The following is a 17958-nucleotide window of genomic DNA, read 5'->3' as shown; positions in this document are numbered from 1 at the left end:
ATATTTTGGAATATCTAAACTATCCGATTATGAAAGAATATGACTAGAACACCCGCATACTTATATACTTCCTTTTGCGAGCGTAGTTTGTAGCCACATTTCAATCTTCCTTACGTTACATATCACTGTTTTCCACTTCACTTTTATAGCCCCCTAAAGTAATCGCCGCTTGGTTAAAATATTTCCGGTAGCTTGGGACGCTTGTGATATTTCTGTGTTAACAACTTGCCATACAAATCAGGCGCAAGAGCGTGTGCTTCAGATTTTTTTCGCGTTTGTGGTAATTAACACAAATCATAATAATAGCACGCACGCTTATTTACCGTTATGCGAGTTAGTGTGTTGATAATTGTAGTCGCTTTGCACTCTTCACTATTTGCTAAGCGTGTGCTCTGTAAGAAAAAGTACATGAAACTTCGTTGTACATATGTACAAAAATAACAATGTTATGCAGTTAAATTTAAATTTTTATATATTTTTCAGAATTTTTTTTCTTAATTGAATTTAAATTTTTTTAGATTTTATTTTTTTGTATTTTAATTATAAAATTTCTTCAATATTTCACTGCTTCGAAGTGGCTGGAATTTCGTGTGAGAACTATTCACTGAAGCGTATAAAATTAGAAAAAAATCCACAAACTTTCACATACTAAAATTTTATCCTTTTTCATGTTCTACATAAATTTATTATATATTCGTCACTTGATTGCTGACAATATGATTTGTGTAGAGTGTGACTTTGATATTTACATTGTTAGCGTGACAACACTATATACATATTTACATATGTACAACGTCTACCTATGTGGTATCCTAAGTATATGTRTAAATATATATATTATATCCATACTGTATGAAAGTACCTATAGCCAAGTCCCCAGTGCTTTGATTGTCATTTGATTTTGTGCTCACGTCAGTGCTGTCACTACATTGCTATATCCTGCCAACAGATTGCTAATGTTAGTTTAGGTTACTTTGGCTGGCTGTCACGTCATACATGGACCTACAGGTCTKTTGTAATACCAGAAGAATACGAGTGAAAATTAATGTCAGGCAGGACGTTGACACTTTTTAGGAATCCTTGAACTGTGAAGCTTCTTCGATATCTAGAATAAGCCGAGTTCAGATCAAGCCGTATATAACAAGAGAAGATGTTTCAGCGTCTCTCCACTCGTAGATAGAYAGACGACTTTGGGACCTGCATTTCCATCTCACCCAAATACTTAGTGGATGCTTTAGAAGGTATCTTTGCAGATTCCATAATGACATTAGTCCGAACTGCCCGAAGTGTACAGAATATATAGAAGACTCTAAATATGTATTATTTTATTGCTAAAACTAAAAACCACACTCGATGTTAGTTTTATGGTCGATAACTGACGAAAGTCAACTGAGAAATGGAAAGCGTCATAATGACAAAACTAAGACTTTTCAAGAGATTATGTGTAGCATATGCGATCCGCACAATARAGGAGACTTAAATGTCATGTGCCTCTCATGAAGTGGCTTCGTAGAAGAGTCTTGAGTTGAGAGTACGTTAGGTTTAGCGGATTAAAATTTCGCACTCCGGCTTTCGACGCTTCCACTACTATAAAAAAGTCTATACCATGCGTAGTTTCCTACAATTTCTATATGTGTCATAGTTAATAATGTCCACACGGCGCGCCTGTGATGCCAGTGAGCCCGTACATTGCCTAACAACCGTTCTGCAGTCTTCTCATATCTTGCGTTTTTCCTTCCGCTCTGTTGCACTTGATCTTGGCGAGCCTGCATGCTCTTAAGGCATTCCATCTGACTCTGATTTTCTGAACTGGTTCTATAGCCATGCCAGATGACAGCTTTTGCAAGCTCATCAACTTTTTCGTTTTCCGGAAAACTCTTGTTGGATGAAACCTAGAATCTGTATATACATCCGCTTTCCGACAACCACTATACCTACTGCCTCCCTGCCTTTTAAGGACATTGTTTGACGTAATGTGAAGTAAGATCATTGCTCTAGTTGAAGCTTTGCTTTCTAYGTATGTATATATTTGTATTCTTTATGGCGTTTCCTGAGCAGGTTTTCTGACCGCAAATATCTTGCTATGACTGAAGGAGGCAGAGATTTCAAGAAACAGTACAGTAGAGTTTTCAACAGTACTTTGTAAAAAATCGATTGAAAAATATCTATTTTCCATATTATGTCAAAAGTAGAATATAATAAAAATTTCAAATTAAAAATACTATGTGTTAAGGAGATATCTTTTCACTAAATTTGATGAAAGAATAAAATTTAAGAAAAATAAAAACAAAAAACTTATTTATTTGCATTTTTCATATAAATTTTGAGGTTATATGAAAGAGGTATATGGAAAAGTTATAGATCATCTTATCATCTAAGCTTTAGGCCTATAAATTTTATCTATATAACTAATAGTTTTACCGAAAATCGAGATAAACCGTTTTTGTCTATTAAAAATTCAACCACGGCTTTCCTCTTCTTCTTTCCGACCTCGGATCGGCCGTAAATTATATTTCCTTTCAATTCTGCGCTTTTCTCTCTCTTTTCTTCAATCTACTATGAATTTTCTTACTTCTTATACTTCAGAACTGGTTTAACAATAGAGTTTAACAACTTGTTGCCATTTATTGCATATGCTACKTCATTTAGTTTGACATTATTGAAATTCATTGTGTTGGCGTCAGAGAGCTAGCAGCGGATTTAAACATCTCTTTTGGTTAATTACAATGTACTAAAGACATTTTGGTTAATGATTTAAGTATAAAGCTTATCAATGCTAGCCGTACCAAAAAAACTGAAACTTTTGCAAAACTATGTCAAGTAGAGGTCGGAAAAGCGATGAAAAYATAGCTAAAGACACTGTATTCATCAATTACTGGTGACAAAATGTGGGTYTAAGAATATGACGTCGAAACTGTTCAATAATCTAGCGAATGATGTTCCAAAAATTAACCGAAACTAAAAGAACCAAAAATGTGAATTTTGAAGACACTACTTTCATTAATTACTGGTGACAAGGCGACGATGTTTTATRAATATGACGTCGAAACTGTTCACAGCCGAGGCTTATAACAAGTGTATGGAGAATTGGATTAATTGTTGTTGGATTAGTATGGGCTTGTTTTTGTTAATTTCGTGTCAAATTTGATCCGTATGTATATATACCCTGTTTACCAAGAAGTGCAAATTAATTGTCACTAAAATCAGTTCACGGTAGGTCTACTAAGCGAACGTTTTGGTATGGGATTGTCACACAGAAAAGGGGCTGTTAGTTGAGTAGGCAAAGAGGTCGTTTTCGATGTTGTTGTTGTGTTGACGTTTGGATGGTAATGATTAGTGAAGTTGTCGTCGACGTCGTCCAAAGGAAGGCCCAATAATCGTGCTGTTTCGACGTCGTCGGACCAGACGGAGAGGGATGTCAGATGTCAAAGGAAGATGGGGATGGGGATGCCCCACCACATGCAATGAGGTGGCCAGTGTATATTGGATATGTCGGGGTCTATTCCGGATAGGTAGGAGTTCCATCTGCTACAGTATCCAGAATGAAAGCCAGAATACAGAACGAAATTRCGCAAGTTGAGCTCTTCGTCAGCAAGGTTTCTTGTTTTCGTAATTTTTCGTCATGCGAGGACTACGTACGAGTACATCCGTCTATGAAATGTGATTATATAATTTGAAATTGACAAAATGTTTAACTTGTATAATAGGGTCATAATAAGAATCTCACCCAAATTATATAGTATATGAAAATGTAAATTTGTATGGTCAATTCTGATTTCTAATATGCATGGAAATAATTTTACATACATACATACCTATGTATTTATGTATATGATAAATATATTTACCAAAGTATTTATATGCACATAGTGCTGTATATAAGTATGAGGCCAMACAAATCACTTGATGTCCTTCTGCAGCACGTCTCTTCATCCATCCGCCCGCACAAGGCCATACAAGGCCATCTAATGCACAACATTTGCCTTTGTCATTAGTTTCGCTTCATTCACGGGGAATTTTAAAAAGCAAAAAAAAAAACAAAACTGCATATATATAAACAAGTATGTATATAAAAATATGTATTTCTCTCACGAAGCAATCTTGCCACAGTCCACTATCCAAAATGCCACCCGTTATAGGGCATGATTATGACGCGTAGGCGTCAGTTGTGCATTGCCTCATAGCCAACAGTTTACAAAGTTTTGTTTTTGCTGCTGTTATTGTTGTAATTACATAAGTCTCATGTTGGCACTAGTTTACATATTTCAATTTCTTTGTTGTTCAAAGGATATTCTGTCCAAGCCTATACATTTTTATAACTATACATATGTATGTATGTTTTGCAGTATGAAAATTCAAATATCGAATAGCTCTTCTATTTAACTACTTTTTGTTGTTGTTGTTGTTAGTTGGTTGTCGTACTGCTTTTACTACTGTGCCTCATCTTTCTTTTATACTTATTCTGTTGCACTTTTATTACTTTAGTTTCAGTTATTTATTAGGAAAAGTCTTCACCAATTGCTTCAGCATTAACTTTAAATTGAACTCAAAAACAGTTGGTCCGGCAGCCTTGCCAACGTTGTGATAGGCGGTTGCTATCGGAAACCCTCCACTGGCTCCTGTCAACTTCACACACTATTTATTTAACTAACATGTATTCGCAGACTTGGCCTTGACAGCAGCAAGCGGCAGAAAGGAAAGCGAATTTCTGTTTTTTTTTTTTTTCAATTTAAACTAGGTCAGTGTTGGCCACTTACCCACATCGTTGCTATTAAATGTCGATTCATTGCGCTGGTTTGCGGTGTGTGTCGTGCACTGGCGCCACAGCTGTCATTCTGTCTGTCACACCATATGTTGTGGGTGGTCATGCGCATATTCCTGGTGCTGAAATCAAAGAGCGATTCATGATTCATTATTTTTCTAATAATTATTGTTAGTATTTCTAACGGTTGCTCGCKTACCGTCTGTTTTCACGAGTGGCGCAATATGGATTTTTATAATCTGAAAGGAAAGGGTGTAGAACATATAAAGTATATACATATTTGTATCAGTGATCAGCTTGATGAGCTGAGTCGATTTAGTCATCTGATTCTGTAATTATGCAAAACAGTCTCCCACTGGCATTGGTACAATCTATGAAGAATTTCTTTAGATCAGACAAATATAGCGTATAGAACGGTGYTCAATTTCGAGGTTCACTTCTTCTTTAAAGARAAAASACAGAAGCTTCAAATTTAATGGGCAAAGTTTATTATCATTCGCAACAACGTTCTTTGACATTTTTTTATTTGTTTTTTGTAAATTTCTCTTTTAAATGTTGGTCCATCCAGTGAGTTCAATTCTCGATGACTCGTTCGATCATTAACGATCGCCATTGACGGTTTCGTTCTCAATTTGATTTTTGAAGAAATATGGATCGATGATTCCAACGACCCACAAACCACACCAATCGTTGTTTCTTTCTGAACGAAATTTTAGCTCTTTAGCTCTTGAATCTCTTCAGGTTAGTGTTTGTCTCAAATGCAACAATTTTGCTAGTTTACATACCCATTGAGCTAAAAATGGATCTCATCGCTGAACAAAATTCGATAAAGTGGATAAAGTCGGAACTTTTTGGTACTTCTCAAGAGCCCATAGAGCGAAACGAGAGAGAAGGTTGTGCGGCTTTAGTTCTTGTACAAGCTGACAGCTAGTGAAAAAAGTACCTCTACTTGGATCACCAAGTCAGCGCCGCCTTGTTGGAACAAAAGGTCATCCCCATCAACATCCTCCAAATTAAGGTCGAAAAAGTCACTAATCATGGCTTTATGGCGTTCTCCGTTGACTGTAGCATTATAGCCGCTCAACAAAATTTTCTTGTAATAATCGGTATCGGTAGCTATTTCGGTTTGAGACCATTCACCGAACATGTGTCGCGCTTAATGGTCGTTCGGCTCAATCCATATATGAGTTGGATTTCGTAAGTCCGCGAAACAAGATCCTTCCGCAAAATCTTCCATAAAGTGGATGGGCATAGCTGTAATTGTTGCGCGCCTTGGCGGATAGCAGATACAATGCACTTATGCCAATGATTTTTCCAGTCCTCGAAACACTTTCCATAAGCATTTTTTGCGATGACCTTCAGCTCCTTCATGCGAATTATGTTTTATCTCTTCGGTCGACTGAAAGCGGTATGCACAGAGCGGCAATTTCAGTTTGGAGATCAAAAAAAATTACCAAAAATAAATTTAGACAATTCGCTGGTTGTTCGATGGTATTCATTATGTTTTTGGCTTTAAATTCGGCCGCAAATCGTAGCTCAATGCGATGGTGCTTGTCAAAATCCAAGAACTGTTCTTCCAAAATTTCGGGCATTTTTAAGCAAACGCCTCAATGGCCAAAATGAACTCCTTATTGACTCCCACGAATACCGAAAAATATAATGACAATACCCTTAGAGTCATAAATCCATTCCCCAATGGCATTTATAGTACATATTTGGATGTGAGATCAGAATACGCATGATCACGTAGAACTGTTTACTTCAGCTTTTTCGTGACAAGTCGAGCAAGAACGATTTTCATACCCAAAATATCCAACAAAATCATTTAAACTGACTCGCGACTGATGTCGAGCTCTCTTACCATCTCTCTAACACTTGTCTGACGATTTTCAAGCATCACCTTTTTTAATAATTTCATCAGTTGCAGAGGTCGAAGGGCGTCCAGAACGAGGCATGTCTTCAAACGATCCTTCGACCGTCTTTGATGAATTTGTCCCATTCGTAAGCTTGTGTTTTTGACAAAACTGAATCACCATTAGTCTTTACCAACATTAGCAACGATTCCGCACTTAAAATTTGGCTAGAAATASAAAACTTGAGACAAATTCGTTGATCGATATTTTTATCCAATGAAAAAAATGCATCGCACTACAGGGGAGTACCGACTTAAGCAGCTGCTGTTGAACGCACATATTTTTCATGGTAATTAAGGACAGTCTTACCAACTAAGCAAAATACACTTTTTTAGAAATATTATTTACCTGGGAATTTTATTACAATTTCCGAGTGCTTTTTTGTCACAATTTATACCTGTTCCCCTCCAGTTTCGTAGACCTTAGACTTTCGCGGAAAGGCACTCAAAACCACTATTATGGTATGAGCAGATCAATCAGATAAGTTATAAATGCTACAAAATCGTCTATAACCTAAAACGTATTCTGTTTGAAAAATTTTACTTTCTAAATGTAGAAAAATAAGGGAACACACTTAAGTATTCATACACACGGGGTTCAACATAAGAATGCATTAATACACATGTATAACTGTAAGCAAGTACAGTTATATATTTACCGTCTTATGTTGGCCTCTATTTTGAATATGTTTCCCGGTACTACTGCTCATTGTTCGCATTCACTTTTTATGTTAATGCATTTGTATTCTTTATGTCTGTTATGCGTTTTTTTTTTTTTTGTTTCCTTGCCAACAGCTTTCAAATATCCAATAATGGCATACCATGACTCGCCTTATAGCAATAATCGCCGCACGAGCACTTTCTGCAGTTATTTCCCAGACACATATACATATATAGCTTAGTAGTAGTATTAGTTCCCAAACATATGTACATGTATCTGAATTGTTTCCTTTCCTTTGCCATGCTTTACTTCCTACTACTTATTGCAGCGAACATGTCTAAATAGCAGCAAAAATAAGTAGAGCAGAAGATTTTTTGCGACATTCCTCCATTACTCTACGTCGCATTACAATGGCGATGGCGATAAGAATGGAGGCGACAACGCTGGTTTGGCCGACAATAAGCGGAAGAGCGAATAGCCATTGTGTGGGCATTGGACAATGCGTAGGGCAAGAGAAGTAGTGGTGACGTAAAAATGAAGGCAGCTGGTATCGCTTGGTGGATAGTGGGGGTAATCCACTTGGTTAGTAGTGGGCGTGTGTAGCATTTATCATATAGCCGAGCAGTGGGTAGTTACAAGTACATAGATATATGAGGGTTTGTAACTGTAACATTTTTATTGTTGCTGATAATAGGGTGCTTTTTTTTTATGGGTATAGAAGTATTAGAGTAAATTTTGTTCTACCATTAAAATTTTTCATCACTTTTTTTGAACTCAGTCAGTCTTAATGGTTTGACTCGAGATTCTATGCTAAAAATCAGTTCAGTTGGAAATGGCTTACGGTGRTTCGGTCTTATCAAAAACACAAGTCTACGAGTGGTAYAAAGCCTTYAAAGACAARACGATCGAGAGATCGTTRAAGACATGTCTCATTCTGGACGACCTTCGAGCTCTTTAACTGCTGAAAATATTAAAAAAGTGAAGGATRTGGTGCTTGAAAATTGACAGGCAAGTGATATAGAGATGGCAAGAAACCTTACGAGTTCGTTCGAATCATTTTGGTGATTATTTGGGGTATGAAACACATTCTTGCTTGACTCGTCCTAATAAAGCTGAATTTTTTTTTCGAAACGAATACCGTAAACAGGCCTCTTTGGATATGCTTGATCGTGCGAATTCCGATCACACATTCTAGAAAAGCAGTATAACTGCCTAAAAGAGATGCGTTCGTGAGTTTGGCATGTCAACAAGTCAACAATCATCGGATTGAGGCCTTTGCCTGAGAACATTCGTCGAAAAAGGCCGGAATTGTGGAAGAACAATTCAAGGATTTTACACGATGATAATGCACCATCGCATTGAGCCACAATTGTGACCGAACTTAAGGCCATAAATGCAATGAAAATAATTGATCAACCTTTTATTCACCAGATTTGGCTACGTGTGATTTTTTCTTGTTCCCAAAACTGAAATTGAACTGATCTATCGAAAATACTTCTATATAGCAAAATTCGCGCAAAGAGCTGAATGCCTTCCCAAAAGTGCTTATAAAAAGTGTTTCGAGGATTGGAAAAGGCGACAAAAKAAATATTCATAAATAATTTAATATTCTGCTTTTTATTAACAATTTCCGGGAACAATGTACTTTTACTTACAATGTTACTCTTTTTTTATAGATAGTTGTTTTGAAAGTCTTTTATAAAATTCGAAACATCTTAAAAAACACCTTATCATACTGTATAGTATGTAGCAAATTGTGCGAAAAACTCTTAATTGCTTATATTTAGCGCTTTCCATGCGCTCGTGACTGTGTAAAGAAAGCTCGCCAAATTGTTTGATACGTGAAAATTCATTATTATGTACATTGATGCTTTGATTGAAGTGACTCTTGGTCACGGTTGATAACATTGAGTTTTTGTTGGAAACTTGAGCAAACATATGGTTGTGATCGTACCAGCTTGCGAAGCGAGATTATTCTTTGCTTGGTTGTCTGCTCTTTAATTAAAAGTTTTGCCTGAAGGATAGTACTATACCGCTTTCTATTATTATTTCGATTGCTATCTACCGAAGGGTATAACTATTATAATTTTACAATGCAGAGACTGCCTTAAAATGTTGTTTGATGCCGTGTCTGGGCAGTTATGTAATAATTTGTTATAAGTATATAGTAATGTTAGGGATTTTGTAGTTGCGGAACGTTAGAAAATATTTTCTTTTACGAACGAATACTACAGCGTTGACAGTCTAGAACCGGATATGTTTCGGTTAAATATACGTGATTGTCGTGAGTTTAGTATTTGTGTCTTAATGTACCGCTCCGTGCTCCTTATACAAGACATTTTTGATATTTGAAATAAATCTTCTAGAAATTGATGAAATCAGTGTTGTTAACGAAAAGAAGCAAACAAGTGTTGGTATGTTTTTCACAGGAAAGTCAGTCTGCTCGACCACTGCAGTATATGTATTTCAAAGAGACGTCTTTGCTATTGAGAAAGTCGCGGAGCTAACCTCTCATGCATCAACAGACAACACCAGAGTCAACATCTACATGGAAAGCCAAGCAGCATAGCGACCAGAAGTGTCTCGGAATGCAGAGCAGCATTGGAGAGTGTCGCCAGAAGCAAGCGAATTCACATCAACTGAGTGTCAGGGCACAAAGGCAATCGGAAGCATTAAGTTAATGAAGGAGATAGAAAAGAGTGGTGTACGGCTGTTACTGGTTTCAGTCAGGTGGAGGCATACGCCAGTAAAATGGGGCTGACAAATCGAGACGACTACAGAATTTTCTTCTCAGGAAGAGTATTTTGCATCTCTTGTGCAATTGTCTCGCGTTGGCAAGATTTTTTTCTTTTCCAAGGGGGCTATCTTTCATAGATACCCTCAGTCCAAGACAGCATGTAGGATTCATACTGCATGCTAAGGGTACATCTCTTTCGGGACCACGTTCTGTATAAATTATCATACCATGCTTAACTTGCCTAACATTTTACTTACGTACTAAACCCCAACTCCGACTACAGTTAACCAACCCTACGAGACTGCCGATAAGCATTTCTTCGCAGAACAAGGCTCAGCCAAAGTTAGCTCTTCATGGCCACCTTTCTGAACTACTCTTTTCCACTTCTTTTTTTCTGGCTACAACGTTGCCTTTTGTTTTCTCTCAGTTCCTGAAGAGCAATTGCGGATCAATTCTTAACTTTATTCCACACTATGTATTATGTGGTGCACAATATTCTCTGTATTCACACGTTTATTGGTAATAATTTCCAAGTCATTCCTCTCTGCTTCKAGTTTCGAACAGTAWAAGAAAATATGCTGCGCGTTTTCGCTGCCATCACTGCAGGAACATTCTATTCCGTTATTGTGAATCGAAGTCAGAAGCATCTGTGTTCGGTATGCGGTAATCAGTCTCGCCGTTTTTTTTCTCACCCATGCTTTCACCTTTTTGATTAATTTATACGTTCCATCGCCTCTGCCACTCACATATACTTTCCTGCCTTTTCTTGTTTTCTGCTGTTGTAAGACCCCTTCCAACGCTTCTTGATTTTTTATACACTCTTTTCAGCTCTATTGTCATTATGTCCGATGGAGTGATACCCGCTATGATTACAGCTGCCTCGTGCGACACCAATAGAGATCTTGCTTTCTTGACGTACAAGGTGCGTACCAAAGTAAACACGAATCTAGCGCCCCCTAGTGGCGGCATCCATATATCGACTGGTGCGTTAGAATCTGCTATCATTATCGATTGTCCAGTGAGTGAGTGGTTTCATGACATTTTATGGATTGGAAGTGAAGTTATTACGTTTTAAATGTCAGTATGTTTGTGTTATCAATGCGAAAATGAGCTTCGAACAAAGAGCCAACTTTAAATTTTGTTTTAAAATTGGTAAAACTTTTACCGTTTCAATTGATGAAACAAGTTTATGGCGATCTAAAATACTCGCACGACATGCTTTTGGAATGTGCAAAAAGCTGTATTGAAGCAGCAGGTGACTATTTTGAATGAAATAAATTGATTTTGCCGAAAAAAACATTTTTTCCGTTTTTTTTTAAGTCCTGTTTACTTTAGAGCGCGGCTTGTATGTCTTATTTTGMATTGCTGGCCCCCATATGGCCCCCGCGTACGTTACGAAATCGATCTAGCCACCGAGTGGCTGACTTTAGTCAATAGTGCTCGCTTGCCCTGGCTTGGTTCTCCAATATCAGCCATCATCCTCGATAGTCCCACCGTTTTTCGTGTCGCTTTTGCACATGCTTTTTCAATAYGCGTTTAATAGTTAAACCARGTGTCWATTRTMACRCCTAGGTATTTTAATGACTGCTGAGTTGTTATATTATTGCCTTCAAGTAGCATTTTCTGCTTTTTTTCCTGCGGGTAATCAGCACTGTAAGGCGTCGTATACAGTATTTGTGTGCAACACAATAAGAGAAACTGGAAGAGGTATCGTTTGCGAGGCCACAGGATCTGCTCAAATTAGCGTCAAGCATGCTAAARGATGACTACTCCTCATATACTTCCTAACGAAACTCTAACTGGTATCGCAAAAAGATAAAAAGTAGTCTATGCATAGCTCTTTAGAGTACCATGTTAACCTAACATAACCTATACATATATACAATAAATACATATATATATAATAGCTATAACAAATGCACCTACGAAACGCATTAAGCTTAATTGCAGCCAAAGTTCAATTCCTATTACTATCGCCCCTGAAGAAACTTCGTTCGTAYAACTCATAGTTGATTTAAGTGCAATAAGTTTTAATTTTTTCTTGGAATCTTGACGCTATGAAGTGTGCACGTACAAATTCTACTATGGAAATTTATATTGCATTTGAGCATAATAAAARTAAATTTTCATGACTTCAATTGGATTGCATGAAATGCCGAGTTGAGTGTTTGTGTTGTGTGCGGTCGCTGGGGAAATGGGTCAAGGTGCTACATGACAGGAATAGTCAATATTCAATAGTTGTTTCACTAAGGACAACCGAGCGTGTGKCATTTGGCTTGCCACTTGTGAAGGTTAAAGTTATCAGAGTATGCAGAAGGCATATATGTACATATGTATGTATAGTATATATAAATATCAAATAAAATAATAAACCTTATTATACCATAAATATGTGCATACGTTTGTACAGTGTCCCGTGAAAGTGATGAACTTAATGTGCAGGGTTAATTAATTTTGCAAAGTCACATTACATTTTCAATTTTTTAACATTATACACACTTAATGAGAATTTTTAATTGAAAATTCATTCAGGCGGCGCTTACATAATAATTATCACGTATCATCTAACGCTCTTCTACACACACACACACGTACCCATAAAACACACATACCTACAATACAAGCAGTATTTCTCTATTCTCTATGCTCAATTTTCATTTTATTTTCAGCTCTTTTCCATCGTTGTCTTTGGCTGCATTTCTTCGGAGGGTTGGCGCACCGACGAGAATGGCAAGGAGGTGTGTCTGTACAATGGTGATGCCATGGCATGCAAATATGGCAATACAATCGGTGTATTCGGTTTTCTGGCGTCGATGGCCTTCATCGTTGGTGAGTACCTGTTCGAACGTATGTCATCGGTGAAGAGCCGGAAACGTTATGTGATGGCGGATATGGGATTCTCAGGTGAGTGTGAATTGCTGTGACTTCGTTTTGAGAGAAGGCTYTAACCCAGCGTTGTGATTTGTGTTAAATAATAATAATTTTTATATTGTATTTTGCTTTTAGCATTCTGGGCCTTCATGTACTTCATTTCGTTTGTGTACTTGTGGTCGCAGTGGTCCTCTGCGCCTATGCCACCAGGTGGTGTTGGCTCTAGTAATATGGAAGCGGCAATCTTTTTCTCATTTTTCTCGATTTTTGTGTGGGTGAGTAAAAGAGAATGTAACTGCTAACAATTTTCCATAGTTTCGTTATAGAATTTATTTAATTAATCTATAAAAAAAAGTTATTATCAGCCTTTGTAGGACTTCCAAATTTAAATACTTTTCCCAAAGTAAAAAAGTGTTTAGCAAATGTTTTTCAAGCTCTGAAACYCACATACATACATAGTCAATTTTGTGAATATCAATTCTGATATTATGTAAGTATCAGAGAAGGTTAGGAATTGAAAAAAGTTAAAYACCAGAGAAGGTTAATGAGGTTAGGAATTGAGAAAAAAAACAGCTGCGGAGGTCGCAGTACGGCTGAGGGATTTTRTGTACATGAAAGAGTTTAAGCAGAGACATTCCAAAAATTTCCTTTTTTACTACATTTCTTAAAGCGTCTAAGAGATTACACCTGGCTTACACATTTGTCTCTGCTYGTTCGTCGAGCGAGTTTGTGGACGGGAAGAAGTCTCTGGAGAGCAGGCGCACATGGATAGGTCGAATCTCGAAAGGCAGCTCTACGTAAAGTTAAGTTTTAGGCTAACGAAAACTCTAGCTTCAACTTTCCTTCCGAAATTTGACCCAATCGTGATCGCCTCGTGTTGACGTAGGGCCAGTTTTGTTTTAGGCTAACGAATCATTACAGTGTTTTTTAATGCAGAAGTGGCCGCCATAAAAGTAGTATATTGCTCTGAATAATAGAATCTTTCAGAAAATTGAGAATTCACTCCGATAACAAAGTGACATTACTGGAGCTAAGCTCGCTCACTATGCACGCAAAGTTAGTCAARTCCTTCCTATCGAAATAGCCATTTATAATCAGACTCAATAAGCCATTATAATCAGACTCATTTAGATGCCTTGTTCTAGCGAAATTTCAGGAACTTCAAAGTCGATGAGTTCCAAAGAGAGAATTATTACGAGCTGAGTCTCCGTAGTYCTCYTGYGTTCTRRYGCTGKACCTATGGACTCCACGTAAAAACTRGCTTCTGTGTGGTCACAATATCCTACTGGCTTAGAGAAGAGTGCAGAAGATCCACTTAGCAAATCCACTAAGCAAAATTTATCTTGCTGCAATCGTAAGAGTTCTTACWGAACATAGTCGGATGCAATTTGTCAAAGTTTTATGGATGAAAGTGAGTTAAAAATAACCAGGCACCTTCTCCTCCACAATTTACCTTTTGYAAGACTRAGATTGAAACATCTCGCCAGTTATACCTTCGGGGAATTTGGTGATATAGACGAAATCGATCTAGCTGCCTCAATTAAATTTTGACAGGCTCAGAACCCTTTGTCGATTTATCGGCATCTTTACGTTCAATATGTAGGAATTTTTGGGTATCACAATATACCGATWWTCTCAGTTGGTTAAGTGCGATCCTWATTGGCTTTTGTCACAGGATCGAACATTAAACCATACCATAACCACACATACGTGAAGTAAGTTCATTTCGATATCGTTAGCTGTTAGTCCCATAACCTTGATTTGAAATAGCTGTTGTCATTCGTAGTTTGTAGCTAGCTTCTTTAAGAGAATAATCCTGTCTCTCTTTCATACCTTACCAATCTTCCGAGTTCAGTAAATGTCAGTTTGCTATCCCTTAGAGATGTTTTTATTTCGTAACTTATTTCATACTCTTTTATTTTTCTACGTACTCGTACATTGAAGTTTGTTATATGGTATAATACTGTTTTTTATTTAGGCACTCTGCGCTTTTCTCGCCTACAAACGTTTTCTGATCGGCGCCGGTGATGAATTCACATCCGCCTTTGAAACAGATCCAGCGAACGTAGTGCATCAGCAAGCATACACAAGCTACTCCATGGACAACGACAATGATCAATACAGCACGTCACCGTTTAGTGGCCAACAACAACAAGGTAGGGTATAAATATTTATATATATGGAGGTGGTGCAATAAATATCAGGCTCACCTGAAAGTTACTCTACTGTATGTCATTCTCGTAGAYGCTACTTTTAAAATTTATGCCGAATCCGAGTCGTAGTTTTATTTTGACCTCGCATGCCCGCGGATTTTAGAAAAATGTAAAACGAGCAATATCGATCGGTTTTTCGATTCTTATTTTTGGAAGAAAATCGCAGTTTAATCAAAGGCTTGGAGATGTTCAATTCAGAGACTTTTCTGTCTTGATTATGACCATTATTAATTAGTTTCCCACCGATTGAAGGTTGCGAGATAGCTGAGACATCTCAACTGAATACTGAGGATAACAAGTGAAACCCCGAGACCACTTCACATCAGTACTTGACGCTGTTTCTGCGCATGCCGAAGAAGTGTCACTGGCACAAAAAAAGAGACAAAGAAACAATATAAATAGCACCGCTCTGAAGAAGGTGAAGACTGGCCTATCGGCCGGTAAGGTGAAAACCATCGTTTTCTTGGATAAAACGTGTGATCTTGGAAGTATTGGATCGCTCACTAGAAATATTAGGAGACCTTGGACTGAAGATATATGAGATAACTGAGACATCTCAACTARGGACTAAGGACGAAAAGTGAAATCGTAAGACCATTTCATAACAGTGCTTGACGCTGTTTCTGCGCAATCCAAAAGCTCAGATGAAGTAAAAATAGCCATCGTTTTCTTGGATTAAGAAGGTGTGATCTACAAAGTATTGAGCCGTTAACTTCACAGCAGAGCTTGATATTGTTTGCGTACCATCTGAAGGCACAGAGGAAAATACAAATAGCGCCGCTCCAAAGAAGGCGAARACTGACCTATCGGTCGGTAAGGCGAAAGCCTTGACAGAACCAGAATACCAAACTTTCGTGCCAGAAACTTTAATCTTGAGAATGCATCCCAACCTAGAAGGATTCTTGAAGCTGATGTGAATATAAAAGTTGTTCGAGAAGGAAATTTGCTTCATAATGACTATGATTTGTTTATCAAACGCCAAAGAAGTGGTAAATTTTTTGAAGCGTATTATTGCTGGCGACGGAAAGCGGGTTGTTTACAARAATGTAAARCACAAGAGATCATGCTCTAAGAAGGATGAACCAGCTCAAACCACTCCTAATCCCGATAGTCACAAAAAAAGCTAATGCTGTCTGTTTGGTGCGATTTCAAATAGATTGTTTATTTCAACCTCTTGACCGACAATACCACGATTTATTCTGAAGTGTATTGTGATCAGGTGGACAAATTGAGTGAAGTACCCAGGGAGAATAATGCGAGACCTCATCAAGTTTTATGACTCGCCAAAAGCTGTTACAGTTTGAAAATACCGCCGTATATCTCSTACAGCTCATCGACTCCGGTACTCGCCGTTGCCAATGCGCAAAGGACATAAATCGTTCGTAAAATTTTGTGGAACGTTTTTGGGATTATTGTCTGGGGGGTGAGAGATTCCAAGTCAGGGTGATGGTAATAGGTCAGTGTAGTAAAACCCTCAAAGGGTTTTGTCGTTCGTATGTGTCAGTTTTTTTTATGACCTTTTAAATTTTTTCCTTGTCTTGATGTTTTTTCGCCTAKTACCATCTCCCTGACTTGGAATTTCTCACTCCCCCGATTAGCTGTTGTACTGTGCTATCAGATGATGTCATGGTCCATGCCTCCAAAYCATATAGTAKGACGGGAATGATGAGTGAGTTTTAGAATTTTATATTTGTTCGTTGTAAGAGGAATTTACTTTTTAATTGCCTACCCACTCCAAAGTAGCACTTGTTGGCAAGAGTGATTCTGCGTTGAACTTCAAGGCAGATATTGTTGTTGGTGTTCATGCTRGTTCCAGGATAGACGAAATGAGCTACGAATTCGAAGTTGTAACTAACAATAGTGACGTGCGAGCCAAATCGCGAGTGCGATCGCTGTTTGCTTATTGACAGGAGATATTTCGTTTTGGCCTTGTTCACTACCAGGCCCATCTTTGGTTTAATGTATCGAGCTACAAGGAAACCGTGTTGAGCAGTAACTCCCAATTTTTCCAAATTTTTTATTTGTCGGCTAAATATGTATTGGACCATCATTTTTTTGCAAAAATTTGGATTCTTATCAATTACTGTTATTTGTGTTTTTCTTTTTTTATAAAATAGGCATGGAGCAGCAAGGCATGGAATACCAACAGCCCACCTATTAAAGTCAGCGAGCAAATACTACGTGTACAACATTAGCATTATAATAGGCTAAGATATAATAACGTGTGAGCGCCATTAAAGCTCATTCATTTTGGGCATTTGTGAGTTAAGTATGCTTTGCGCTGTACAGATTTAGCGAAAACAAAAACAAGTTTATTTTTTAAAAGAATAAATGAACCGTAAACACCGATAGTAAACATATACAAACATGAATACATACATACATATTGAAATAGTAACGTAACATAAAGATAAATAAAATTTATAAAAAATATTTGCTAAACGAAAGACAAAAGACAGTTACTCACAAAAGCCACGAATAAGCTGTAAAAGCTGTAAAGCTCTGCTCATACCCCAAAYAACGCACATTCAGAGATGAAATTAGGCCGCAAGCTTCATTGGTATCTCAGTAAATTGCAATAGTTTGATGTATGAGACGTGCTATTTTGAGGTTAGCGGAGCTTAGTTAAGGATTTTTGACGCTACTCGTTTTTAAAAGGAAACCTGTCCGAGCTGAGCTCTCAAAATACTGTGTAACTCTGAGATACTTATAGAATGATGGACCATGCACTTAAAAGCGTTTGTGTATTATAAAATGGCACTACAGTAACTACTTGATTGTTTGAACTATACGTTGTTGGAT

The 17958-nt window shown here is 37.5% G+C and overlaps 1 protein-coding gene across 1 annotated transcript; it reads left to right on the top strand.

Moving 5' to 3' along the window:
- The first annotated feature begins 10913 nt into the window (after positions 1-10913).
- LOC108971143 (synaptogyrin-1) lies at positions 10914-17949 on the top strand. Its single transcript, XM_018937008.1, has 5 exons — positions 10914-10994; positions 12742-12976; positions 13079-13218; positions 14922-15099; positions 17274-17949. The coding sequence occupies exons 1-5, from the start codon at positions 10914-10916 to the stop codon at positions 17315-17317; spliced, it is 678 nt and encodes a 225-aa protein (XP_018792553.1). The 3' UTR covers positions 17318-17949.
- Positions 17950-17958: the final 9 nt, after the last annotated feature.

This window comes from Bactrocera latifrons, unplaced genomic scaffold (genome assembly GCF_001853355.1).
Source record: "Bactrocera latifrons isolate USDA-ARS-PBARC rearing strain unplaced genomic scaffold, ASM185335v1 scaffold_328, whole genome shotgun sequence".
In the NCBI taxonomy this organism is placed as follows: domain Eukaryota; kingdom Metazoa; phylum Arthropoda; class Insecta; order Diptera; family Tephritidae; genus Bactrocera; species Bactrocera latifrons.
This window is presented reverse-complemented; position numbering and strand designations above follow the sequence as displayed.